The following is a 27,426-nucleotide window of genomic DNA, read 5'->3' on the forward strand; positions in this document are numbered from 1 at the left end:
AGTTAAGACAGTAAAATGTCCTTTTTTTAAATGCACCAAAGAGGCAAAACCTGTAATAAAAAAAAAAAACACCATGTATTTTAATTCACACTTGCTTAACTTTGCGATAATATTGGGGACCCTCTCATATAACCACGAACGCCTATCGATTTTGTTAAAAATCAGATCAGTACACTCATTTGTTTAATTGATAAGTGTCCTTTATTTTGCCCGCCCTTGCCAGCCCCCTCACGCTCGCCAGTGCAGACCCGGGGCAAATTATAAAGGTGAAAGGACGTCTACACCCCCAACAAAACCAATTAGGAACCTTCCGGCGGTCTTGTCCCAGGCAGAGGCGACTAATATTTCCAGCAATTTAATTCCTTTTTTAATTAAAAAACGAGTCAGGACGGAGATCACTGTTCCTCGGCTGTCCTTTCAGAGATGTGTTTGGCCCGGTTAAATTGCCGGCACCGGAAGGGAGGGGGTGCATCTGGGGACCCCCGCGAGGATGGACTGGTCAAGGTAGGAAGACAGCCCGAAGAGTCTCCAGGCTAGAAGGACAAGATGAAGGAAATGCTGGCCACCATCTTGGGCTGCGGCTGGAATTTTCGGGCATTTATTTTATTTTATTTTTTGAGCGAACGCGTGCTAAGCTGAAATCCCTTAAATGTTTAGGGTTACCCCCTTGGGCATTTACAACAACCCCCATGTGAGCCGAAATGAAAAGTGCACTGGGTGGTGTGCCCTGTCCTCCGTCCCTGCATGCTAAATAGTTCTTGAAATTTACACGTGTTAATGAAAATGAAAGGAGATGCAGAAACTGAGATTCTTTGGCCGTCTGTCCGCTCGTGGGTGCCCTCGTGGCGTTCTTGGAAATGCGCCGATTCTGCCGGCTTGGATATGGGGTGTCGCCGCGCCCCGGAGTCCCCCCTCCTCGTGGTCTCCCTAGGCTGCGTGTGGCCTGTGGGGCTTCCCAGTTGTCCCCTACTGCAGAGCCACCTCCACCCCACCCCCAAATCCCGGGGGACCCGTTCGAGTCGGACCGGGCCCCCTGTACCCCTCTTTTCTGGCGGGGAGAAAGGCTGCAGCGGGGCGATTTGCATTTCTATGAAAACCGGACTACGGGGGCAACTCCGCCGCAGGGCAGGCGCGGCGCCTCGGGGATGGCTTTTGGGCTCTGCCCCTCGCTGCTCCCGGCGTTTGGCGCCCGCGCCCCCTCCCCCTGCGCCCGCCCCCGCCCCCTCCCGCTCCCATTCTCTGCCCGGCTTTGATCTCTGCTTAACAACAGTAACGTCACACGGACTACAGGGGAGTTTTGTTGAAGTTGCAAAGTCCTGGAGCCTCCAGAGGGCTGTCGGCGCAGTAGCCGCGAGCAGCAGAGTCCGCGCGCTCCGGCGAGGGGCAGAAGAGCGCGAGGGAGCGCGGGGCAGCAGGAGCGAGAGCCGAGCGCGGACGCAGCCGGAACCCACAGCCCTCCCCAGCTGCCCAGGCAGAGCCCCAGCCATGGAACACCAGCTCCTGTGCTGCGAAGTGGAGGCCATCCGCCGCGCCTACCCCGATGCCAACCTCCTCAACGACCGGGTGCTGCGGGCCATGCTGAAGGCGGAGGAGACCTGCGCACCCTCCGTGTCCTACTTCAAATGTGTGCAGAAGGAGGTCCTGCCGTCCATGCGGAAGATCGTGGCCACCTGGATGCTGGAGGTGCGGGGCTTCGGGCGGCTCTCTTAAGACCTCCCTGCAACTTGTTGCCCATACCCACGTTTCTTTGCTTCTCACTCCCCTCTCTTCTCTCCCGCTAGACCTTTGAAGTTTGCCGGGGTGTTGCTAGGTATTTTCAAAATAAAAATTGTGGGTATTTTCTGAAGAAGGAAGGGGTGGGGGTGGGGGTGCTAGGAGTTGCGTTTCCTGGGACGGGAGGAGGGGGTCGGGGAGGGGTGCCTCCAGGAGAAGCCAGTGCCAGGAGCACCCCAATGGGCCCGAGGGTGCGGGCTGGCAGGTTAGGTGCGCTTTGTGCCCCCCGCCTGCGCCCCAGCCATGCTGCGGCTCCTCTCCCGGCCGCCGCGGCCGAGAGCCTCCAACTCCGGGGGGAGGGGGCATAGATTTGATTTTTAAATTACTATCCATGGACACGTATGCAAGGGCTTCTCGTGCCAGTATTATGCGCCATCTTTGCTCTTTTATTGCACAGCAAAAGTGTTTATTAATAATTGGGGGCAGGGTGGGGGCGGGGAGCGGCCGCCGGGCGCTGGGGCCGCAACTAGGGGCCCGGCGGCTGCCCGGAGCCCGCGGGAGGGGCGCGGGGACGCAGCATGGGTAGTTTTGGGGGGACCCCGCTGGGGAAAGGGGGGCCTTTGTTCAAGCAGCGAGTCCCAAAGCGCCCCGCACGGGCAGCCTGGGCCGGAGAGCACGCCGAGCTGCAAGGTCGCGTGGCCCCCAAGACGCCAGGGCTGGATCCCCGTCTGCAGGGATCTCGGCTTGGGGGACCTTCTCCGAGCGAGCCGGGGGCCTGGGAGAACATTTTCACACCTTCGGTAGGCGCCTGAGGGGCCCGCAAGTATTTTTAAATAATTTTTGAAAGTGCGGCGTGGTGCCCTTGCGAGAGGGAAACACCGCCCGCGCCCAGGGGGAAGGGGGTCCCCGGAGTTTGAATTCCTGGGGCTTCCCCCGGACCCTGTAACAAACTCCCGACCCCCGGCCTGGGTAAAGGGCCGTCCGAGGGTCATTTTCAGGGTATTTTTACGCACTTAGTTATTTTTTAAATATTTTTAAATATTTTTTGAAAAGATGACGTCTGGGGAAATGCGGCGCGGCGGCCTGGGACGCCACCTTTGTGTCTCGCAGGCGCGGCGCCCAACCCCGCGGCCTTTTGCGCGGCCCCGCACCCCAGTGGGTGTCGACCCACAGCCAGAGGGGCCACGGAGCTCCAGGGCGGGCTGGGGTCCCCGGGGCCTGCAGCCCGCGCCGCCGCCCAGCTGTGCCCGCTCCCGCCCCCACCATGCCAGCCTCGCGGGGACTTTCCCTTTCAGTTTCAGGGAGGGTGGATACTCGGGACGCGCGCGAGAGGGGGCGCATCACAGGAAGCTTCTGCCGCCCCCGGCCCCGACCCCTCGGCGCCCTCCAGAACTGGTGGTCCTGCCGAGCGCGATGGGCATGCGAGGGCGGGGGAGTGGGGTGGGGGTGGCGCGACCTGGCGGCGGCGGTCACGGGCCCCGTGCCCCCGCAGGTCTGCGAGGAGCAGAAGTGCGAGGAGGAGGTCTTCCCGCTGGCCATGAACTACCTGGACCGCTTCCTGTCGCTGGAGCCAGTGAAAAAGAGCCGCCTGCAGCTGCTGGGGGCCACCTGCATGTTCGTGGCCTCTAAGATGAAGGAGACCATCCCCCTGACGGCCGAGAAGCTGTGCATCTACACCGACAACTCCATCCAGCCCGAGGAGCTGCTGGTAACCGCGGGACCCCCGCCGCCCCCCGCGAGCCGCAGGACCACCGGGCCGGGGAAGGTGCAGGGGCGGCAGGCGGCCCCTTTGCCGGGTGTCCTCGTCCTGGGAGCGGGTGGGATCCTAGCCGCCCCGTGCGCGCTTGCCTGCGACTCCCACCTCGTTAGCGCTCTGCGGTGTGGCCGAAAAATGGGCGGCGCGCGCCCTCCAGCGGCTGCACCGGGAACGCCGCGCTCCACGCTGAGCCTTCCGTTCCAGGTGGTGGGAAGTCTTTTTGTTTCCACTTGCAGAATCTTTTCACGCGGCGGGCGCCTTTTCTGTTTTGATCTGGGATCGTGTGTTGCCCCAGCTTCCTGGACCCCCCAGCATTCGCCAGTCCTGCTCCCGCACCCCCAGGACCACACGAGACTCAGGGGCTAGGGCCATACTGCCGGCTTCCCCGCGTCCCCAGGCCGGCCCGCACCTCCCCTGATAGCCGCTCACCCTGTGTTCGCAGCAAATGGAGCTGCTCCTGGTGAACAAGCTCAAGTGGAACCTGGCCGCCATGACCCCGCACGATTTCATCGAACACTTCCTCTCCAAAATGCCAGAGGCGGAGGAGAACAAACAGATCATCCGCAAACACGCGCAGACCTTCGTTGCCCTCTGCGCTACAGGTAGGGCAGGCCCAGCCGCCCCCAGCCTCCCCTTGAAAGCCAGCACCTTAGGTGGCCTGGCCAGCTTCTTGCTCTGCACCTGGGTGCTGTCCCGGAGGACGTCCCTAGGCCCCCGCCTGCGCTGGGAAGAGTTCTTCCAGCTCTGGTGAGCAGAGGTGCTGGCTTGTTTGCGCTGGATGGAAGGGGATTTGCCCTTACGGCCGCGCCACCACGCAGCCAGCCTGCCTGTGTCTAGATGCTGTGGCCTCATCCTCCAGGCCGAAAGGGGTTTACCTTGGCCGCAGGGCCGCCTCCTTTCCCCACCGACCTCCAGCCCTTCTTGTGTCCTTAAGGAGCCTGAGCTGCGGGGGCCCCCTCCTGGCCTCTCCCAGGCTGGGCGACTTGCCAGAGGCGCCTCCGGGGGCGGGGAGAGCTGTCGGCCCGCCTGCACCACGTGTTCTGGGCAGCTGAGTGCAGGGGTGTCCAGCAGAGGAGCTCAGCTGCCTGAGGCCCTGCCAGGGGTGCCGCCAGTCTGCTGGGCTCAGCTGAGCCCTGGGGAGCACTTCAGAGCAGTCTCAGCTTAGGCCGCCACCGTGGGCAGCAGAAGTACCCAGTCCTCACCTCCGCTGGCATGGCCCTGGCCCCAGGACCCAACTGGGATAGACACATGCATACACAGGGTGCTGCCTCCTGCTGTCCCCAGCCCTGCCTCTGACCCCCCTGTGCGCCTCCTTCCCTGGTTACCCTGATGGGGGGGCCCTGCCCCCTTTTGGTCAAGCCTCAGTTGTCACATCTGTTTGTGGGCTCACTCTGGGTGACAGGCCACAAGGTCCGGGACATCAAAGACACAATAGCATCTTCTCCCCCAATCCCTTGAGGGCAGAGCCCCCCCAAACCTATTTCAGCGCACCCTCTGACACAGGTAGCCAGCAGTTAGTGTATTATTCCAGAATGGTTTCTGGTTTCGGCGTGAGAGCTCCCCCACCTCCTCCACCTGCTTGGGGCAGGAAACCCTCCCCCATGTTTCCAAGCAAGTCCCCAAAGTGGTCAGATGAAGATGCCAAGAATGCCGTCCAGCCTGGATGGGTCTGAGGGGTGGGGGTGGTCCTGAAGCAGACAGGGAGGCGTTCTCTGGCTGGGGCTCCTCAGAGGAGAGAGGCCTCCAGAGACTCCACGCAGCCTTTTATGGAGCTGTAAGTGGCTTCAGAGAAATGCACTTTTCTGGAGACGTGGTGGGTGCCGTCCTTGCACAGCTTCCCTGCAGGGTGGCTCCAGCGGCTGAGCTCCCCTCCCAGGATCCCTGGGTGTTGGCGGGAGGCAGGGGGCAGGTGCAGTCTCGCCCTCCCCGCTACTGCACACGCTTTGTCTGTGAAGGCGCCCCCGGCGGTGGGTAAAGGAAGAGGGACACTTGGGAACCCAGTTGCTCTCAGTCTGCTCCAGGGTGGGCCCCGAGTGAGGGGCCGGAGGCCAGGGCACCCACCCCTGCAGAGTGCTCCAGGTCCTGACCCGTGCGCAGCCCAATGAACATAACTGAGCATCAGACATAACTGCCTGGGTCCTGCTGGACGTCGGTGGAGACGAGAGTGACTCAGGGCTGCTTAAAGTCAGAAACGGGTTGAAGGAGGCGGAGGCGTGGGAGAGAGTCTAGGAAGGTGTTTCTGCCCTCCACGTGGCACGGGTTACATTTAAAGGTGATGCCAGGGCGGCTTCTCCCTGCACCACGCATCCCTGGCCCCGGGTCCCCAGCAGGTGTGCACATGCCACATACACTCACATAAGTGGGTTTCAGGGCACGTGCCCTCGGTGCTGCAGGGGGCCAGGTGAGAAACGTCCAGTGCTGCGGAGCTGCCAGGACAGCTGTCACCTCTCTGAACAACTGGGCAGCGGATAGGGTCCAATCCTGGAGCTTTGGTGTTTCATTCTGGGTGGCTCCTAATCTAAGCACACTGCCACACACTTGGGTGGGGGCAGGATCTTCCGGAACGATGTGGGAGTGACTCCGCTCTGCATGTGCCCCTGGATGAGATGGGGCTCTCAAGGTGCAGGGCCAGCTGGAAGCCGTCGCTCCCTGCAGAAGCAGTCTCTGTGTGCAGTTCTGATTTGCCTCAATGAAAACGTTTTCATTCATGGCTCCCGGCTCTCGGACTGTGTGGAACTGCTCCCATTTAAAGGGGAGAAGAGGTGGCTCAGCTCGTTAAGGATTTCTTTTTCTAAGTCGCTGCGGCGCCCAGCAGCCAGCTTTGTCTCCCCTTCAGGGTGGCTGCCTTTCTTCCCAGCCCCTCGCCGGCGCCCCTCTCTTTAACAAGGCCGAAGTTGTTTATTCTCTCAGGATGAAGTCTCCGATGGGCCAGCGCACCCCTGGCGGCCCGTGGGGGCCCCTCTCCCTTTGTGCCTGGGTCGGCTCCCATTCAGCTCCCCCAGCCCCCCTTGTTCCTGGGTGCTCAGTGGTGCGAGATGAGGCGATGGGGCCGGCAAAGATGCCACACTCAGCCCAGCCGGCATCCAGCTCCCGCCCCAGGCCCCTGGTTCCTGTGCAGATTTCCTCGTGGGTGTGACACAAAGGCTGCCCCCAGCCTCCGCTGGGGTGGGGGCCAGGCCAAGAGGCAGATTCCATGCTGGCCCACCTGTCCATGGTAGGTGCGCGGCTGCCCTGAGGAGGGGTGGCCGGCGTTCCCTGCCACAAATGGGGACATGATTGGTGGCGAGGCTCTCTATGGGAAGAGCCGGCCTGCTGTTTGAGTGGTCAGTTGTGGAGTGACGGGGCAGCCCTGAGGCACCCGCTGCTGCGGCCTGGAGGGCAGATGAGCCCCAGTGTCTGACAGTGACCAGGGGAGTTTTGGGCAGACTGCAGAGCCCGATGAGCCACCCTGGATTGGTGTCCCCCTTGGAAGCGGGCCCAGATGTGGGGAACAGTCCCCAGGAAGCCCCAGGGTGGGGGATAGGCACTTTCCTAGGAAAGCTGCTCCCTCCTGCTGGCTCCTGGCCCAGTCCTCCAGGGGTGTCCCATGGTGACTGGGGGTGGGTGGGAACCCCACACCTCTTCACTTACTTAGGAAATCAGTAGAATTGCTGGGCTACATCAAACAGCCCAGAGAAGCCTTTTTGTCACCCGCCAGACAGAGTGTTGAGTGGAGGGCCGGCTGGAGTTGGGTTGTGCTTGGTCTGCGCTCTGAAGGTCACTATGACAGTCATGGTCCCATGGTAAGGGCCGTGGGTTGCTGGAGAGCTCTTCCTTCCCAAGTGAGCCAAGCCAGGCTCTCCTGGTGCCAGCGGTGCCACACCATCACGGCCACCCTTAAGGCCACCAGCCAGGGCTTGCCCCCTGATGGACACAGGGAATGGCTTCATCAGTGCCCTATGGCCCCGTGGCCTGGCCCAGGTGGAGGCCTGGGTGTCATCCATGTGATGTCCTTTCAGAATGTGACTCGTCTCCAATCCCTGCTGCTGGAGGGTGGCAGGTACTAGGATTAGGGTCACAGAGGCACCATCTCTGTGTCCTCATGTTCATATCATCTCAGCTTGCTTTTGTGAATAAGTGATGATGTTCACAGGCGTGAGATGCCATTGGTGATGTCCCTATCTCCCTTCCTGTGGCTTCCTCTTTGTTTGACTGTGTTTGAGTCAACAGCGGGGCTGATGTTCCAGGACGGTCCCTGGGCCGGGCTCCTGCTCTCCCGGTGCGCAGGGAAGGCTGGAGGCTGGGGAGAGCCTGGATTTGGAGCTGCGCATTCTGGATGGTTCCCTCCAGGCTGGGTCGCTTGCTGAGAGCCGGCACTCAGGGACGCCCGGATCACCGAGGCCCTGTGTGAAGGTCCGTGCCCACAGCCCCCTTGCCTCTCTCCTTCTGCTGCAGATGTCAAGTTCATTTCCAATCCGCCCTCCATGGTGGCGGCGGGGAGCGTGGTGGCCGCAGTGCAAGGCCTGAACCTGGGGAGCCCCAACCACTTCCTGTCCTACTACCGCCTCACGTGCTTCCTCTCCAGAGTGATCAAGTGTGACCCGGTGAGTGAGGGCCATTGATGGCCAGGCGGGCTGGCGGGCAGCAGACATCCAGTGCCACGGAAATGCTGAGGCTGGTGCCAAGGTCCTCAAGGGTGACAAGGTTGGGGCTAGGCCCCTTGGACCCCAGGCCATGAACTTAAGAGTACCGCCAACTTCTTCCCTGCTCCTAGAACGCACTGACCAGCGCGGGGTCCTCACAGGTTTCTCACATCCATCCCTTGGGGCTTCCAGGAGCTGTAGAGTCTTCCTAGGCTAAGCGTCCAGGACAGAGGCCCCAGGCGGCCCCAGCCAATGATCCGTGTGGTGATGGTGTGTGGGGGTAGGCCCAGGCGAGCTTTGTTTGGGCCACAATGTGCGTGGCCAATAAATAGATGCTTGAAAGGGGCTCCTGTGAGGTCCGAGACGCCGGACAACAGGCGGATAGCGACAGCCTCGTTGTTCACCGCCTCTTTGAGAGGCGGCTGCTGTCAGACCCGGGGGTGACTGTGTCTTTCTTCTTAAAAATGCCACTGTTTTATTCCTGAGTCTTTTCTTAAAGAATTAAAATGACAATCAAAAGGGTTTGTGGCATTTACCAAATTAGACCGGAGAGGTGGCTGGGTCAGCGCAGGCCCTGCAGTGTGTGAGGGAGTGACCGCCTGACCCCCACTCAGGGCCGGGGGTCCTGTGAGGCCTGTTTGGGCTCTGGCCTGGGCCATCTCTTGGTGGTCTGCCCTTCAGCCTCCCGGGGGCTCCGCATGGGTCTCAGCAGATGCTGTCTCGGGTCCACCTGCCTGTCCCCTGCCTGGCAGTGCCTCTGGAAGAGGAAGTGGTTTTGCCACGGGACGCTGGAGGTGGCCAGGGCACCATCTCCTCCCTCCTGTGTCCTGTGCCGTGGCCTCCCTGGAACCCTGCCCCGTGTCATCCTGTGGGGGTGGTGAGGTGTCCTCACTTGCAGCAGCCCACAGTTCACTCCGAAAAATGGCTCAGAAACCCAGCAAAGGGAAAGCCCCGCCCGCACCCCCTCCCGTTCTTAATGAAACTCAGCATCTGCACTTCTCATTGCAAACTCCATGCCCTGAATGGAAACCGCCTCCCCCCAGGGGCATCTGCCCTGCGACGCTGCTGTCTTCAGGCAGCTGTGGGAAGCCGAGCACTGGCCCTAGCTTGAGCAGAGACATCTTAAGTACACCCAAAGCACGCGCCTCATGGCTGTCACATGGGTGAAGTTCCCTGAGGCCGAGTCCACTCTGCCTGGTTATCCACTGACCCACTTAGCTGAGCCCAGACTCAGAAAACCCTTGACAGCAGAAGGCCCCACATTTTCTCTGGCGTGTTCTAGAATTTTCTTTGGTGGGCAAATGTTCATCTGTGTGAATCGGGTGTGCTGTGCCCACACCAGTGGCTTTTTGCTGAGAAGCCACCTGCCTCCTTGGAGCTTCTGGCTGTGGGGGAAAAGTTCTGTCCACTGGGGCAGCCTTGCAGGCAGCTGTGGGGCCAGAAGGATGAGGGAAGGGCCTGGAGTCCAGCTGCAGGTGTGGGCCTGGAGTGGGTCATGGGGGGGCGAGGGGCTGCAGGTGAAGGGCGCCTGGGTGGAGCTGCCAGGCCCCTGGGGCTGGGAACTGAGGGTGGCTGGCGTTTTAGGTTGAACATCAGGAGTCTTGGGTCTCACTCCGGGTCTCTGGCCTCAGTTTCCCCATCTGTACAGTGGGACTGTTTGCACTGCCAACCTGGCCAGCTTCATTTGCCATGATGAGAACGTATCTGAAAGGCGGGAGAGGAAAGGCCTCCCTATAGAGGCTTCGGGCTCTAAAATATCTTGACTCCAGGGGTCCAGCTAGAAGCCCTTCCAGCCTGGGTCCTCGCCTGTCATACCATGCCTTCGTCCAGCACCCCCAGCCCCATCTGGTTGGGAGTTCCGCAGCCCCTGCGTGGCACGTGGAGAGCTGTGGCCCCGCTCTGCTCCTAGTAGAAAGTCTTGTTTCCAGGGCTGCCTAGAGACCTGCCTTCAAGCCCTCGTGTGGCTTCCTGGCAGTTGGGATGCACACAGCCCCAGCACGTGGAGCTGGTTCTCTATCCAGAAGCCCCCGGGGCAGTAAGCAGCCACTTTAGGCGGCCTGGGACTTGCTCGTAGGAGAGCCTGGGAGAGGCCCCTGGGCACAGGGGTTCCAGATTTCGCAGTTGCCCCTTTCCACTGCCGGCATGGCTGCTGCCAAGGAAGTGTGTATCCCCCAAGGGTGCAGGAAGGACTTCCAGGAGCTTCTGTCACACTCCGTCCTGGGCCAAGCATCTGTGGCTGCAGCAGGTGGATGGATGCCTGCCATGCCAGGTTGATGGGTGGCCCAGGATGCAGGCCTGAGCGGGAGAGGTTGGAGGGGGGAGAGATCAGGGCTCCAGGTCCCCCTGGCCACCCAGCATTCATCCTCAGTCATGCACGGCCGAAGGCTTGGCCAGCAGCTGATTATGGAAGGCCAGGTTCACCTCGAGTGCCGCCACATGGAGAGGTTAAGTCTGAAAAAGCAGGACTCAGAGGGCTTCTGTCCGGATCAGATCAGATGGCACTGAATTCCCCAGGGAGCTGGCAGGCCAGTGGGAACAGGAGGTCCAGGCGCTGTTGGGCATGGAGACGGGCAGGGGCGGTGCAGGCTGGGTGGGCAGCATCTGGTGTCCTGTGGCTCGGGAGGCCAGGTGGGAGATGGAGACATTCGGTCCTGAGTGCCCCATTGACAGGTGACTGGCAGCTCCCTCGTCTCACTCACATGGGCCAAGGAAGAGTTTTTGGCTTAGTCTCGCCCTTATAAAAGCCTTCCAGGTCATGGCACCAGGGAAGGGGCCCTTGCTGCAGGCCCCTTCTAAGGTCCCCTCTCCCCGCCTCTCCCCACCCCATCTCAGGACTGCCTCCGGGCCTGCCAGGAGCAAATCGAAGGCCTGCTGGAGTCCAGCCTGCGCCAGGCCCAGCAGAACCAGGACCCCAAGGCCTCTGAGGAGGAGGAAGAGGAGGAGGAGGAGGTGGACCTGGCCTGCACACCCACCGACGTGCGGGACGTGGACATCTGAGGGCGCCAGGAAGGCGGGCGCCCCGCCACCCCGGCGAGGGTGGCGCCGGCCCCAGGTGCTCCCCGACAGCCCCTCCTCTCCGGGGCGCTTTGATACCAGAAGGGAAAGCTTCATTCTCCTTGTTGTCGGTTTTTTTCCTTTGCTCTTTCTCCCTTCCATCTCTGACTTAAGCAGAAGAAAAAGATTACCCAAAAACTGTCTTTAAAAGAGAGAGAGAAAAAATAGTATTCGCGTAACCCTGAGCGGCGGGGGACAGGAGAGTTGTGCTACAGAAATAGAGGACTGTATACCCCAGTAATCAACTAGTTTCTATATTAATGTGCTTGTTTCTCTGTTGTACGCGTAGGCATTAACACAAAGGAGGGGTCTCGGGAGAGGATTAGGTTCGATTCTTTGCGTGTTAAAAAAAAAAAGCATAAAAACATTTTTAAAAAAATAGAAAAATTCAGCAAACCATTTGTAAAGTAGAAGAGGGTTTTAGGTAGAAAAGGTATTCTCGTGCTTGTCCTGCGGAGCACAGCTGTAGTGCGGTTGTAGGCCTCTCTGTACCTTGCTTGCTCATCTGCATGTAGTCACTTTATAAGTCATTGTATGTTATTATATTCCGTAGGTAGATGTATAACCTCTTCACCTTATCCATGGCTGAAGTCACCTCTTGGTCACAGTAGCGTAGCGTGCCTGTGTGTGTGTCCTTTGTGCCTGTGGCCACCACCACAGTGGAGGTTTGTCAGGCACCAGCCAGCATGGCGGGGTCGGGAACGGCCACCTGTCCCACTCCTACGATACGCTACTGGAAAGAGAAGACGAAATAGTGACATAATATATTCTATTTTTATACTCTTCCTGTTTTTGTAGTGACCTGTTTATGAGATGCTGGTTTTCTACCCCGCGGCCCTGCAGCCAGCTGACGTCCAGGTTCAATCCACAGCTACTTGGTGGTTTGCTTTCTTCTCCGTATTCTAAAACCATTCCATTTCCAAGCACTTTCAGTCCAGCAGGTATAGGAAATAGCGCTGTTTTTGTGTGTGCGGAGGGAGAGCAGGTTTCTAATGGAATGGTTTGGGATATCCGTGTACTTGTGTGTGAGTAGGATGTGCGGCCACCGTGGTGGCAGCGGAGGTGAGTTTTTGGGAGGCTGCGTACCAGTCAGGAAGAAAAAGGTTTGCATTCTCACATCGCCAGGATGACAAGTTCCTTTCCTTTTTTTTTTTTTTTTTTCTCTTAAGTTGAAGTTTAGGAATCCTTTGGTGCCAACTGGTGTTTGAAAGTAGGGACCTCAGAGGTTTACCTAGAGAGCAGGTGGTCTAAGGTTATCTGAGATGTTTCACACCGGAAGGCTTTTAAACACTAAAATATATAATTTATAGTTAAGGCTAAAAAAGTATATTTATTGCAGAGGATGTTGATAAGGCCAGTATGATTTATAAAGTAATGCAATCTCCCCTTGATGTAGACACACACACACACACACACACACACACACACACACCCTTCTGCCTTTGATGTTGCAGGTATAGTACAGTGTGTTTTAAAGCTGGGTCCTTTTATAGGTGAGAAAAACAATCTGGAGGAAGACCGCACACAGACATTAACTCAGCCTGTTTGGCATTTCCCACAGTCACAAGGAAAAGTCGGGTACTTGCCATAAGTCCAGTTCCTAGATGTTCTTACCCCTTGCCCCTTCCTTTAAAAAAAAACTTAGCGACAAAATAGACAATTTGCACATCTTGGCTATGGAATTCTTGTAATTTTTATTTAGGAAGTGTTGAAGGGAGGTGGCCAGAGGGTGGAGGCTGATGTGTGAGGGAAGGTGGGCGGGAGGAGTGAGGAGGAGGCTCCCGACGGGACGGGCGGTGCCCACGCCAGGGACAGGCTGCAGCTCCTGGGGGGATGGGGCGGTGCCCACGCCAGGGACAGGCTGCAGCTGCGTTTTCTTTCTGCGCTGCTACCGTTGACGTCCAGGCACGGTTTGGACACACTCACATCGCTTCTCTGTATCTCTTTCACATTGTTTGCTGCTACTGGAGGGTCAGTTTTTTGTTTGACAATGTCATATACTGCCGTGTACTAGTTTTAATTTTCTCTTAGAACACTGTATTACGGATGCCTTTTTTGTAGTTTTTTTTTTTTATGTGATCAGTTTTGACTTAATGTGATTACTGCTCTATTCCAAAAAGGTTCCTTTTCACAATACCTCATGCTTCACTTAGCCATGGTGGACCCAGCTGGTAGGCTCCGTCTGTTTCGGCTCACAGACATGCGGGCGCGATCCTGCACCGGCGTCCCCGGGGCCCAGGCTGTGTCCATCTTCTCTTCCTGCGCCTGTGATACTGGGCTCTTACCGGATCGTAGCGTCCTGGTAGTTTTCACAGCTGTGTCATTCTTTGCGTGTAGCTATGGACGTTGCATAATTATTATATTATTATAACAAGTGTGTCTTACGTGCCGCCACGGTGCTGCGCCCGTAGGACTCTGCTTCGGGATGATTGGAATAGCTTCTGGAATTTGTTCAAGTTTTGGGTGTGTTTAATCTGTTATGTACTAGTGTTCTGTTCGTTATTGTTTTGTTAATTACAGCATAGTGCTGATTTAAAGAGACTCCAAATCTCAATGAAGCCAGCTCACAGTGCTGTGTGCCCGAGTCACCTAGCAAGCTGCCGAACCAAAAGAATTTGCACCCTCCCCCCACCAGGCCTGCATGGCTGGAGCCCTGCCCTGGCAGGGTCATCCTGTGCTCCGAGGCCATCGCGAGCACAGGCCCATCCTGCCCCACCCCTCCGGAACACGGCTCACGCTTACCTCAACCATCCTGGCTGCGGCGTCTATCTGAACCACGCAGGGCCCTTGAGGGACACTTAGTCCGTCGTGACGGGGCGAGGGCACGAGTCCTAGATGTGTGTGTCGAGAGGCCAAAGGCTGGTGGCAGGTGCATGGGGCACCGCAGAGTCTGTCCTGTGACGCACACGTCTGAGGGTCTGGGCGGCGGGCGGCTGGGTCTGTTTCTGGTTGCACCGTGGCGCTTCCCAGCACCCACATGTAACCGGCATGTTTCCAGCACAAGACAAAAGACAAACATGAAAGTCTAGAAATAAAACTGGTAAAACCCCAGCATGGTGCCTGCCTGCTTGTTTCCTGGGCTGGCGGGAAGCCAGGGGCGTGCATCCTGGTGCCTCAGAAGCGAGGCAGGGTGGCAGGGTGGCAGGCTCAGCAGTGCGGGAGGCCACATGGGCGCTTCTGGGTACTTCAGCAGCATCCCAACCTCCACCCACTGTGACAACCATGAGTGTCTCCTGACACTGCCACACGCCGGGGGCTGGAGACAATCCAGCCAGGATCGGGCACACTCCTCCAACTGGTAGGAAGCCCCGAGCCCAGCTGTGTGAGGTGGGAAGGGGTCTCCTGTCCCAGGGAGGCTCCAGAGAAGTTTGCAGGCAGCCTGGCTGCGTGAATCCACCCACGCGAGACAACAGGTCTGGCCCGGGTGACGTGAGCGGTGCCCATTGATTGGGAATGTCTCCTGCCCCTCGCCTCACCAGTTTGTCTTCCCGGGTTATTTGCAGATAGGAGAATAAATACAGCCGCATTCGCTAACCCTCTTCTGGCGCAAACTAATGTTTGCTCTGGGTGAATCACAGTCCTTTGGCGACGCCTCCGGGAGAGCAAAGTTTTTTAAAAAAAACTTTGATCAAGAGTTGTCAGGGTCATGATCCAGGGACCTGGAGGCCACCTTATAGGACGTCTATGACGTCCCCCGTTGGATTTCAGGAGCACGTGACTGAACTTAACTTCAAACCCCGGGTGGAGGTGGGCAGCGGGAGTGCCCCCGGGAAGGTGTCCCTGGACCTTGGTCACAGCTCCTGAATCCATGTGAGGCTGGTCTGTCCTCGCCCCAAGCCTGGTGGAAGCCCAGGTCCCACGCCACCAATGGGCGCTACTTGTCAGCTGCAGGTCAAATCTCCATGGACTTTATGAAGTACCTGCTGTCTGCCCTTTCTGCCTCATAGAGCGCTTCTCCCAGGGCCCACAGTGGGGCCGGGGTGGTCAGTGTGCTGGCTCCACAGGCGGCTGCCCAGGGAGGAAGGTTGGGTGTGGCGGGGAAACCTGGCCCTTCTAGGTCACCAGCCTCTCCCCTGAGGGTGGGGGCTCTGGGAGCCTTCCCCAAGGGAGCCCCATATTGAGTGGGTGGGGGGCCTGCAGGTTGCCCCGACAGGTCTTGTCATCAAGAGCTCAAGGGACAGTCGGAGCCAGAGGGGACACTGGTGGCCACTTGGGTGGCTTCCGAGGCCCAGCTCCTTGCTCCTGGGGCAAATGGCCCTGAAGGCCGGGGCCAGGTCAGCACCATTGCAGCTGTCCAGACATCAGGCAAGGGCCAGGCTGTGTCAGGGCTGAGGTCCTAGGGAACCCACACCCCACCCCTGGCCTGTAGCTGGGTTCACGTCCATCCCGAGAGCACACGGGTGTGGCAGGAGGCCTGAGCAGGGAGCTCCAACCATCGCACAGGGAACCTTTGGTTGTTTCGCGGAGCAGGCAAGGTCGCCAGCAGATCCTGCTAGGTTTGAGCAAGGATGTGGGGAAGACCCAAGAGCCACTTTGCCAGGCAGGGAGAGGAGCCACATGGGTCTAGGAAGGTACTTTAGTGTCTGGAAGTTTTTAAAATGGAAGAGGGATGTGTAGGCTGATAGGTCTGGCAGAGCCAAGGGGCAGCGACGCATCTACTGGGAGAGAGGGAGTGGAGTGCGGGGCTCAGGCAGGCTGGCAGGGCCGGGCAGGGGCCGAGTGGGTCAGGCGGGTTCACAGCCAAGTGTAGAGGGGGCTTGGGGTCAGAGTGAAATGATTGCAAGCTCCCCCCCACCCCAGCCCTGTCTCTCTGTCTCGGTATCTGTGGCATCCAGTGATGAATGGGCCTGTACACCCCCACCCCCGGCTGTGCCAAGATAGGTGGGTCTGTACATCCCCCGGGGATGGATAGGTCTGCACATCCCCCAGCTGTGCTAAGATGTGTGGGCCTATACATCCCCCTGGTTATGCCATGAGCTCCAAGGCTGTATTAGCCCTTTTTCACACTGCTGATAAAGACATACCCACCTTGGAGGCGGACGTTGCGGCGAGCCGAGATCAGGCCATTGCACTCCAGCCTGTGCAACAGAGCCAGACTCCGTCTCAAATAAAACAAAATACAATAAAAGACATACCCGACAGGGTAATTTATACTTTACAAAGAAAAGGAGGTTGAATAGACTCACAGTTCTACATAGCTAGAGAGGCCTCACAGCCATGGCAGAAGGCAGAAGGCCTGTCTTCCTTGGAGGTGGGGAAGAATGAGTCAACTAAGAGGGCAATCCCTCTAAAACCATCAGATTTCATGAAAGGTGGGGAAGAATGAGTCAAGTAAGAGGGCGATCCCTCTAAGACCGTCAGATTTCATGAAAGGTGGGGAAGAATGAGTCAAGTAAGAGGGCGATCCCTCTAAGACCGTCAGATTTCATGAAAGGTGGGGAAGAATGAGTCAAGTAAGAGGGCGATCCCTCTAAGACCGTCAGATTTCATGAAAGGTGGGGAAGAATGAGTCAAGTAAGAGGGCGATCCCTCTAAGACCGTCAGATTTCATGAAAGGTGGGGAAGAATGAGTCAAGTAAGAGGGCGATCCCTCTAAGACCGTCAGATTTCATGAAAGGTGGGGAAGAATGAGTCAAGTAAGAGGGCGATCCCTCTAAGACCGTCAGATTTCATGAAAGGTGGGGAAGAATGAGTCAAGTAAGAGGGCGATCCCTCTAAGACCGTCAGATTTCATGAAAGGTGGGGAAGAATGAGTCAAGTAAGAGGGCGATCCCTCTAAGACCGTCAGATTTCATGAAAGGTGGGGAAGAATGAGTCAAGTAAGAGGGCGATCCCTCTAAGACCGTCAGATTTCATGAAAGGTGGGGAAGAATGAGTCAAGTAAGAGGGCGATCCCTCTAAGACCGTCAGATTTCATGAAAGGTGGGGAAGAATGAGTCAAGTAAGAGGGCGATCCCTCTAAGACCGTCAGATTTCATGAAAGGTGGGGAAGAATGAGTCAAGTAAGAGGGCGATCCCTCTAAGACCGTCAGATTTCATGAAAGGTGGGGAAGAATGAGTCAAGTAAGAGGGCGATCCCTCTAAGACCGTCAGATTTCATGAAAGGTGGGGAAGAATGAGTCAAGTAAGAGGGCGATCCCTCTAAGACCGTCAGATTTCATGAAAGGTGGGGAAGAATGAGTCAAGTAAGAGGGCGATCCCTCTAAGACCGTCAGATTTCATGAAAGGTGGGGAAGAATGAGTCAAGTAAGAGGGCGATCCCTCTAAGACCGTCAGATTTCATGAAAGGTGGGGAAGAATGAGTCAAGTAAGAGGGCGATCCCTCTAAAACCGTCAGATTTCATGAAAGGTGGGGAAGAATGAGTCAAGTAAGAGGGCGATCCCTCTAAAACCGTCAGATTTCATGAAAGGTGGGGAAGAATGAGTCAAGCAAGAGGGCGATCCCTCTAAGACCGTCAGATTTCATGAACTTAGTCACCCCCACGAGAACAGTCTTGGGGAACCGCCCCAAAGAGCCAGTGACCTCCCACCAGGTTCCTCCCATAACACGTGGCCACAATTCAAGATGAGATTTGGGTGGGGACACAACCAAACCATATCAAAGGTATTGTCTTGCCACTCGGGGCCTTCATTTCCAACTCTCGAAATCCACTGACATCACCTGGGTGCCTGCGGCTGCCTCCAGGGTACAGTGAAGACCTTGTCCCTTGTTGGGGTATCTGCGCTGCCCAGGAGGTGACAGTAAAAACTGACCATTGAGGAGCTTCAGAGACAAAGCCCAAAGCAGTCAGCCCTCCCCGCAGCCCCTTCCCAGAGGCTTGCTCATGAGGGGCCCTGCGCTGCCTCCCCTATGGCTCATGAGGGGCCCTGCCCTGCCTCCCCTATGGCTCATGAGGGGCCCTGCCCGGCCTCCTGGCCCATCTTCCTGCAGCCAAACAGCCCTTATCCACTCTTCACCCTCTGCCCCCCCTGCTGCCCCCTTCCTATCTCCCCTCAGCTCTGCCCAAGGTCCCTGGGACTCAGCCCATCTCTCCCCAGTCTTGACACCCACTAACCTCAATGTCTTTGCCCAGGGGCTCCTGACACACCAGATGGCATCACGTGTCTGTCCTCTGCCCACAGGAACCTTCATCTCCACACTCCCTGTGAGGACAGTCTCTGTCCCCACCTTGCACCGGACAGGTGGCTCTGGGAGCCGAGGATTGTCATGCCTGGGTGCTTCCCTGCTCAGGGTGAGCCCCTCCAGGATGGAAATCTCCCCGCTTCCTCTCTGCCACCCTTCGTCCCACCCTGGCAAACAGTGGGTCCTAGGAAGGGGGTGGAATGGAAGGGAGGAGTGCCAGCTTCCACAGGGCAGCCCCAAGCTGCTGGGCTGAGTTGTGGGGCCATGGGTCCGGCCTGCCCTGCGTGCCGGCAGCTGACTCCACAGCTGGAAGGGCTGGGGGCTCCCCAGGGACCTGGACAGCACCTATAGTTGTCACAATGAGGAGTGGGAGACCCCGAGGGGACAGAGGAAAGCGGCTGGGCGGAGCGGGCACTGGGACTTCGGACCTCGCTTGTGGGATAGCAGTGGGTGGGGTTGCTGCAGGGGTGAGGCAGTGCCCGCCCGTGGGATTCCAGAGCAGCCAGGCCCAGCAGCAGTGCGGTGGCATGTGCCCTGTACTCCCTCCAGCCACCCTGCATGCGGTGTGACCCACCCCGAAGCACCCCAGGAAGCAGAGTCACAGCCTCGCTCCGCACAGCGCCGGGGGCCTGGCTTCCAAGTTTGCTGGGGAAGGCTGGGTTGCCTCCTGGCACCCGCTCCTTCACCGGTCCCACTATAAGGCTTGTCCCCAGAGTCAACGCTGCAGCCAGGGCCAGTGAGGGCCAGCAAGGGCCAGCAAGGGCAGGCCTGTGCAGGGGCAGCAGTGTGGGGCGTGCGTCCTGCACACTGGGCCAGCCTCGCAGCTCACAGGGCTCTGTCATCCCAGGAATGTCTTTGATCAAGAGTTTATGCAAGACGAGGAAAGCAAGCCCAAGACCTCTAATCCGTTCCCACAGTCCCCTGCCCGCCGGGGCCCCACAGACCCAGCGCCACACCGCCAGGCCGGAGCAGACAATAGCCGGCGGACGGGTGGGCGGGCAGCTCCGGGGCCGCTGGCCTTGGGGCTCACATCCGGGAGCATTGTCACCGCCACTCACGGGGGCACACAAGGAGGGCTGGGGAAGACAGAATGCGGAGCCCTCTGTTGAAGGGGCTTCGGTGGGCCTTGAGCCTTTCAAAGACGGCCGTGTCCATTAATCCTTTTAATTTGCACCTAGCAGCAGCTGAGACAAGCCTCTCAACCGACAGCCACTTTAAGAGCTGAGTGGTCTCACCCGAGGATCAGCTCCTATTTGGGACCCCAGGCCCTCCGAGCCCTTCGGGCAGTCCCCCTTGCCTTTGTTTAGTCATGGGAGGCACTGCGGCTGGAGGTTCCTGAGCACGCCCTGTGTGCCAGGCCTGTGCTCAACGCCGAGCGGTTACTCTCCACGTGTTGAAACAACCCCATGGCTCCATGACAGGGAGGGGACAGCACCCTGGAAAGAGCCACTGGCACAGCCCGGCCCTCCCAGTGCCTGCACTCTCCTGCACACAGTCATCCCAACGGCTAGGTCAAGGACTGGCAGGTTTTCCATAAAGGCCACACAGAGGCTTTAGGCTCTTTCCCTGGGCCAGAGCAGCCGCAGCCGCTCTGTGAAGGAGTGAGCGTGGCTGTGTGCCAATAAAGCTTTATTTACAAAAATCGGCAGTGGACTGGATTCAAGCTGAGGGTGGTAGTTTGCCGACCCCTGTACCTGTTGTAGATGAGTAAACTGAGGCCCAGAGAGGTAAAGTGACCGAGCCAGGACCGCACAGCTAGTGTTGACCAAGCCTGCCTGCTGGGTCAGCTTCATGGAGAAGAAAGGGCTCGAGCTGCAAAAATGGAAGCACACGGAGCCTCGGTCAGGCCGCCCGCAGCCAGGCCCCACGCACACAACTCAGGGCCCTGCTTCGCCAGCCCCACCTGTTTGGAAGCTCCCAGGCAGCCACCCCTGTGAGCAGTGTCTGGGCCGCTGGCCCGGAGAAGGGCAGCTACGCAGGCTGGCAGTGGATGTCTGAGGGTGAGCAGCTGTTTATAACGCACAAGCATGTACAGACACACGTTAGGCACATGTTTTGGAGTAAAAGGGTTGGATCTCAGATCTGCGACTTTCCAGCTGAGCGGCCTCGCCTCTCCCGGCTTCAGCGGCCGCATCTGTGGCATGGAGAAAGCCTGCGAGAACGCAGCCCGTGATGGGGAGTTGTCTCCATCTCAGACCCACAATGACCAGCACAGAAACAGAGGCTCCATATAAATGAATTATTTGGGGGTGCTGAGGATCCACTGGCTCAGGGTGTGTGGAGCACTGTAGAGCATGAAGCCTGGGCACAGTGACTGCTCCAGGAACGCCATCACCCCCTCGGTGCGTTGGCATAATCACCATTGCCGTTCCACGTGCTACCCGGGCCTGGAAGCACAGGCCCCATGCCACAGTGCCCCCTGGGTGGCAGCACAGAGGCCAACCTTACTTCCCTCCTTTGGCCCATCAAGTGGGCAGTTCTGGGTTTTTTTTTGCCACCACAGATGCCCCCTCCTGCTGTTGACAGTGCCCAGGAATTGCTCCACCATTGCCAGATCTGTGTGGCTTGAGTGGGACCAACGCCATCCCCAGCTCCAGGCCAGGCCCTGATAGGCTCAAACCAACAGCACATCCACGCCCACCAGAAGAGCAGCAAGTTAATGGATGGGTGAGAAATCAAACAGAGCCAATGAGTCTCGGGGAGACATTTTCTGGGGCTTCTGAAAAAGAGAATGCTTCCCCCTCTTCCTTAGGATTCCCAGCAGAGGAACATGAGCCCAGGGAGGGCACTGCCCCTCTGCAGCCCCAAGGGAAAACTGGGTTGCCCCCAGGGCCTCTGAGTGGAGCCTGAGCACAGGGCCAGTCCTGAGGGAAAGCAGAGGATGGGTAATGGGTCTCCAGACAAGCTGCCTCTCCTGAAGTCAAAGAGCCAATCATTGTCCTTTATCAAGTCAGTCTGATGTGGGCACTGTGTCATCTGGCTTTCAGACCTCTAACTATGACAGCTTGTGTGTTTTCTACCTCTTCTAGATTTAACCAATATGAACAGGAGCACTGACAAAGTTACCATCTGATCTTGGAATTTTAACATGTCCATCCTGCTTAGCTGGGAGTTCCACAGAGTCAGGGAATGACTCCTCTTGGGGCAACCAGTGCCCAGAGGTATGCCTAGAACTGCTCTGTCTGAAGGGACAGGTCCGTCTTCCACAGCACATTCTGTGTGTAATGGACACATGTGACGAAGCTGACTTGGAGACAGGGCCTGCCCACACCCGTCTCCCGAGTTCTGAGGCCGGAGAGTGCCTGCAGGGGCTGAGACAGGGACGGGGGCAGCTCAAGCCAGCCTGCTCAGGCCCCTGTGCAGGGCAGATGCGCCTCCCACAAGGCAGAGGCCTCTCGGAGAGGGAGCCTTGAGGTAACAGCGTCTTTTGGGGGCTCCTACCACCTGCCCTCAGTGGTGGCTGAGACCAGGGGAGCCAAGGCAAATCCCTGAAGAGGTCCGGTGTGCAGGGCCGGAAGGGTCTGGATCCTATGGTGCAGCTGCCTGGCACAGGGGCTTCAGCAGAGCAGGCTGGCTTGAGCTGCCTCCGTCCCCATCTCAGCCCCTGCAGGCACTCTCTGGCCTCAGAACTCAGGAGATGGATGTGGGCAGGCCCTGTCTCCAAGTCAGTTTGGTCACGTGTCCATTACACACAGAATGTGCTGTGGAAGAGGGACCTGTCCCTTCAGACAGAGCAGTTCCAGACCAGCAAACAAACAGGCACAGAGAGTGTAGGGCACGTTGGGAGCCCGATGTAGGGCTGATGGCCCCATAGGGTCGTGCTGTGTCCCTTAGGCTGTGCTGAGGCGCAGAATCTGAGAAATAAAGAGACAGGACACAGAAGTACAAGGAAAACGCAGCTGGGCTCAAGGGGCCACGCTACCTATAAGCGGAGTCAGACGAGGCCCCGAATGTCCAGAAGCATCGGTATTTATGAGTATAGGTTAGGGGGCAGGGCAGTGAGTGAAATCATCTTTAAGGATAGTGATAGGGTCGTGAGCAATAAAACATGGGGTCCACCCCCATTACGTCACCCAGGCCAGGTGCACAGCAAAGGGCCCGTTCCCACGAAGGCAACGGCCATGCACAGTAAGGGGTCCACCCCCATTAGGTCGCCGAGGTTTGAAGGTGGGCCGTGCGCAGTGTGCAATACTCCTATCTATGGTCAAACTACTTCTAAGAAGATTTATAGGAGGATGCTTTAAGTCACAGAGCAGTGACAGAGTTGTCAGGGTTACCGCCACCTTCTGGCAGCTTCCAGTGGGTTCTATGGGAAGATGCTTTTCAAGCAGCACAGTAAGGAGAACTGATAAAGTTCACAGGCACCAAGGTGGATTGCCGGTCTGAGGGCAGCCCTCCACAAGAACTGGAGCAGGGTCCTACAGCTCCTTTGTCAGGAGGAGTGGCTCTCGCCCAAGCCTGCCATACAGCGGGTATCTCTACGATACTGAACGCTGCCGCCTGGGCCATGGGTTCCTGTCCTGGCATAACTGTTTGTCCCTTAAATCATGCTCTGCACTGTGTCCGCTCTAGGTATTCCTGCGATTATGAACTAAGATATAATTATAGGTATATATGTAGGGAAATATTCTTTAGGCACTCATACTATCAAATATTATGATTATATATAGAGGATTAGATAAACGGATTCGTCAAGCCCTATTTCTATCAACTAATATATGGTTATGTAGAGGATTATATAAAAGGAAATAGCTGAGTAGTGACACTGTACAGTGAGATATTCCTCAAGCCCTAACTGTGCCAGGGTTCTGCTTAGCTCTCATTCCTCGGGGCCTATATGGGGGGTTACCCACAGACGGGCCTCGTAGGTTTCTTCTGTGGCTGCTGTAATGAATCGTCACAAACTCAGTGGCTTAAAACACCCGAAATTTCTCTCATCGTTCCAGAGGCTGGCAGCGTGTGTGGGGCCCAGGCTCTCCTGCTTCTGCTGGTTTCGGGCCACCTCTGGCTCTTCTCGACTGCTCCATGTGCAGCTCCGGACTCTGCCTCCACCCTCACGGGGCCCGTGGCCGTGTCTTACGTGGCAGTCTCTCCCCTGTGCCACCAGCTCCCCTCTCCTCAAAGAGACACCAGTCATATTGGACGAAGGGGCCACCCAACTCTAGTATGATGTCACCTTAACTTATATCTTTTTTTTTTTTTTTTTGAGACAGAGTCTTGCTCTGTTGCCAGGCTGGAGTGAGTGGTGTGCTCTTGGCTCACTGCAACCTCTGCCTCCCGGGTTCAAGCGATTCCCCTGCCTCAGCCTCCCAAGTAGCTGGGATTACAGGCACGTGCCACCACACCCAACTAATGTTTTGTATTCTTAATAGACATGGGGTTTCACTATGTTGGCCAGGATGGTCTCAATCTTCTGACCTTGTGATCTGCCTGCCTTGGCCTCTCAAAGTGCTGGGATTACAGGTGTGAGCCACCGTGACTGGCCAATTTTACATCTTAATAAGATCTACAAAGACTCTATTTCTTATTTCCAAATAAAGTCACAGGGAGCAGAGGCTGGGACTTCAACGTTCCTCTTTGTGGATACAATTCAATTTGCAATAGACTTGGGCTCTCAAAGCCTGGAAGCAGGCTCCACAGTCCCCTCAAATTCCAGGGGCGCATGGTCACTGGAGCCAGCCGAAGCACATCAGTCTGTGAGCTTCTCCCTCAGCGGGTATCACATACTCCCCACGTTCAGGCATCGCCCAAAATAGAGGCTGCCATCCCTGAAATCCAAGGCCCCGCCACTCTGGTAAGGGTTGCCAGGGAGACACAGCCAAGGCGCTGTCCTGATGGGGTCACCAAGGGGCAGATGGGGCAAGGGCTCAATGCCGGCTGAGTGTGCCAGCCAGAGAGTTATGGAAAAGTTCACGAGCAAGGAGTGACTTTCCTTGGAGTTAATCTGAGAGGTCCCGGCTGAACTCCTTAGTCATGTCGGCTTGGACAGCTCGCTGCACGCTCGGGACCTGGCTCCTCGCCTGCAGCCCCGTGTCCTGCGAGGCACTGAATGCAGTGACCCATTTTTCTCAGATCCTAAGAGCTCTGTGACTTCAGTTTCCTGAGTCACAATCCAGTTCCTCATTTGATCCATTCAGGATCAGAATAACGGTGGGAATCAGGATAAACGTAGGTGCTAATTACACTTTTGGGTATCTCCACATGACACTGGTGTTTTCAGGTAGAGTGGAAGAGACTCCTCTGTGGTGGTGTGAGGTCAGATGAGCGTTTGCAAACCTCAGTATGAAGGCCGCCTTCTCCTTTCCCCACCTTCTCATTCCTTCCCCTCCCCTGGGATCCCAAAGTGCCACGGGTGTCCCTAGGTGAGACCTGCTCACAGGGTCTGGGGCAGCTAAGGACCCATTCAGTCACTGCCTCTCCTCCAGGCAGCCAGCGTGGGTCTTCCATAAATTCGTTTTTGCCTCAGTCTGCTAGATCATGGGTCCCCCATCCCCAGGCCGTGCCTATGACCCGTTAGGAATGGCCACACAGCAGGAGGTGGGCAGCAGCCCAGTGAACACGACCGCCTGAGCTCCGCCTCCTGTTAGATCAGCGGCCCCACTAGATTCTCACAGGAGCGTGAACACTGTTGCGAACTGCCTGCGTGAGGGATCGAGTCTGCACGCTCCTTATGAGAATCTACTGTCTGATGACCTGAGGTGAAACAGTCTCATCCCAAAGCAACCCCACCCCCAAGCCCCAGTCATGGAAAAACTGTCCTCCACAAAACCCGTCCCCCAGGTCAAAGAGGCTGCAAGATTCTCAGAAAAACAAGGCCCTGCTTGGGTGAAGAAGACATATGTAAAACATCGGGTGAGGAGGCGAGTAACTGAAGCAGCCTGCACCAGCCCCGCTGCGCCCCGCAAGCCTGGAGTCGGCCACTTACTGCGACCACTGGACTCGTCCTCAGCCGGGCCGCCTGTCTCTGCAAAGTGAGGGTGGTAGCCCCTGCCTCCAGCACTGGTGGGTCATCCGGGGAAAGGGTGGATCACTGGCAGCCACTCAGCAAGCAGCCCTCTCGTTCCTTGTTCTGTATCTCCTCATTCTTTTCTTGCCGCTGGTCAGAGAAGACATTTCAAGGGGTGAATGTAAAATCAAGCAAAATGTGGCCATGTTTTAGGACAGCAATGTGGTCCCTGGGCAGGTCCCTTTGGCCACCCAGTGACTCTGACAGGTGACTCTGAGGTGGGGACTTCAGCAGAGGGCTGACTACTCTTGCTGGCGCTTCGAGGTTAACATTCTAGAAAAATTAATTGAAGTAACTTCAACTTTTACACGAAATGGCTTTCTTTTCTCCCAAGTCCCAATTTAACAATGTCTCCAGCAGCACAGCCGGGGTCCTGGCAGGGGCTGAACTGTGTCCCCACACACCTCGAGTGGAAGCCTCAGCCCCCAGTGCCTCCGAATGTGACTGTGTTTGACAGCGAGGTTTTTAACAGGTAACTGAGTTCAAATGAGGCCGTAAAGGCTGGCCCGAATGCAGTCTGACTGGGGTCCTTGTGGAGATGAGGACACACACACAGGAAGACCACCTGAGGACACGGGTCGTGAAGGCAGCTGCCTGCAAGGCACGGAGAGAGGCCTCGGGAGGCGGCGGCCCTGACGCCTTGGTCTCGGACTCCAGCCTCCAGAATTGAGAAGGTGGACTGCTGCTGAAGCCACCCCAGTGGTGCCGTTACAGCAGCCCGAGCTGAGACAGGCTGAGGCCTTGGGAAAGCAGCCAGAAGGGATGAGTCCAACCCCAGGAGCTCCCGAACTCCAGGCCACACAGGACAAAGGCTGACACAGAACGAGTGGGACAGGATGGGACCGGCAGAGATGGGGAAGACAGCCCGCAGACTCTGTCCGCAAACAGCACAGACAGGCAACGGCATCCAAGGACTGGGACGTGCAGCGCTTACAGGTGCGAGCGAGGCGGCTCGAGGCTGGTGGGAAGGCACCGCCAGCATCAAGGACGCAGGTTCTTCCCAGCTCTTGGCTCTGCCAGGCTCAGGAGTGGCTGCAGCAGTCGCCAGCTTGCAAGATGCCTGCAGCACTTCTAGTTGTCACAGCCCAATGCGATGGTGTCCAAAATAGCACCAGCACCTTTTCTTTGGCATGGCGTAACTTTCCCAGCTTTCCCAGAAGCCCCTGGAGGACCTCCTGCCAACTCATCTCCTTAACCCAGCGCAGACACAACCCACCATGTTGGGGACTGGTCGGGCCCTCTACCACCACGTTAGCAGAAGACGAGACACAGAACTGCTCATTCCCGGTGCAACTGCTGAGGATCGTGCTGCCTGGACAGGATGGAAGCACCTGTCACCGCAGGCTCTGTCTGCAACGTCGGGGTGACCAAAAGATCCTAGAAACGGGGTCTCGTCCTCTAGAAAGGGGGCAGGCATGCACAATGCACAGGTCAGGAGAGTGTTTGAGAACCTTGAAGGTGATGAGGCAGCCCTGCCTCCATGTGACTCAAAGCAGAGGAGGAAGTGGCAGCCTGCTTACTCAGCCAGCTGCTGGGGGAGAGGCAGAGAGGGAGGAGGGAGGCTGAGAGGGAGGAGGGAGGCTGAGAGGGAGGAGGGAGGCTGAGAGGGAGGAGGGGGAGGCAGAGAGGGAGGAGGGAGGCTGAGAGGGAGGAGGGGGAGGCTGAGAGGGAGGAGGGGGAGGCTGAGAGGGAGGAGGGAGGCTGAGAGGGAGGAGGGGGAGGCTGAGAGGGAGGAGGGAGGCTGAGAGGGAGGAGGGGGAGGCTGAGAGGGAGGAGGGGGAGGCAGAGAGGGAGGAGGGAGGCTGAGAGGGAGGAGGGAGGCTGAGAGGGAGGAGGGAGGCTGAGAGGGAGGAGGGGGAGGCTGAGAGGGAGGAGGGAGGCTGAGAGGGAGGAGGGGGAGGCTGAGGGAGGAGGGAGAGGCTGAGAGGGAGGAGGGAGGCTGAGAGGGAGGAGGGGGAGGCAGAGAGGGAGGAGGGAGGCTGAGAGGGAGGAGGGGGAGGCTGAGGGAGGAGGGAGAGGCTGAGAGGGAGGAGGGAGGCTGAGAGGGAGGAGGGGGAGGCAGAGAGGGAGGAGGGAGGCTGAGAGGGAGGAGGGAGGCTGAGAGGGAGGAGGGAGGCTGAGAGGGAGGAGGGGGAGGCTGAGGGAGGAGGGA

General features: G+C 57.7%; 2 protein-coding genes across 3 annotated transcripts; one reads left to right on the top strand and one right to left on the bottom strand.

The window, feature by feature from the left end:
* The first annotated feature begins 1,327 nt into the window (after positions 1 to 1,327).
* On the top strand, positions 1,328 to 14,196 carry CCND1 (cyclin D1). Of its 2 annotated transcripts, none has more exons than XM_035263616.3 (5): positions 1,328 to 1,683; positions 3,206 to 3,421; positions 3,912 to 4,071; positions 7,904 to 8,052; positions 10,924 to 14,196. In XM_035263616.3, the coding sequence occupies exons 1-5, from the start codon at positions 1,486 to 1,488 to the stop codon at positions 11,086 to 11,088; spliced, it is 888 nt and encodes a 295-aa protein (XP_035119507.1). In that variant the 5' UTR covers positions 1,328 to 1,485; the 3' UTR covers positions 11,089 to 14,196. The 2 variants fall into 2 exon arrangements, with proteins under 2 accessions (XP_035119507.1, XP_078195453.1); XM_078339327.1 differs by lacking the exon at positions 1,328 to 1,683 and adding an exon at positions 2,209 to 2,513.
* A 3,828-nt stretch (positions 14,197 to 18,024) lies between these two features.
* LOC144578005 (uncharacterized) lies at positions 18,025 to 19,795 on the bottom strand. Its single transcript, XM_078339328.1, is given in 5 exon segments — positions 18,025 to 18,245; positions 18,248 to 18,306; positions 18,308 to 18,423; positions 18,425 to 18,480; positions 18,483 to 19,795. Coding segments are annotated over 5 exon segments (966 nt in total). The 5' UTR covers positions 19,111 to 19,795; the 3' UTR covers positions 18,025 to 18,138.
* Positions 19,796 to 27,426: the final 7,631 nt, after the last annotated feature.

This window comes from Callithrix jacchus, chromosome 10 (assembly GCF_049354715.1).
Source record: "Callithrix jacchus isolate 240 chromosome 10, calJac240_pri, whole genome shotgun sequence".
Lineage (NCBI taxonomy): Eukaryota > Metazoa > Chordata > Mammalia > Primates > Cebidae > Callithrix > Callithrix jacchus.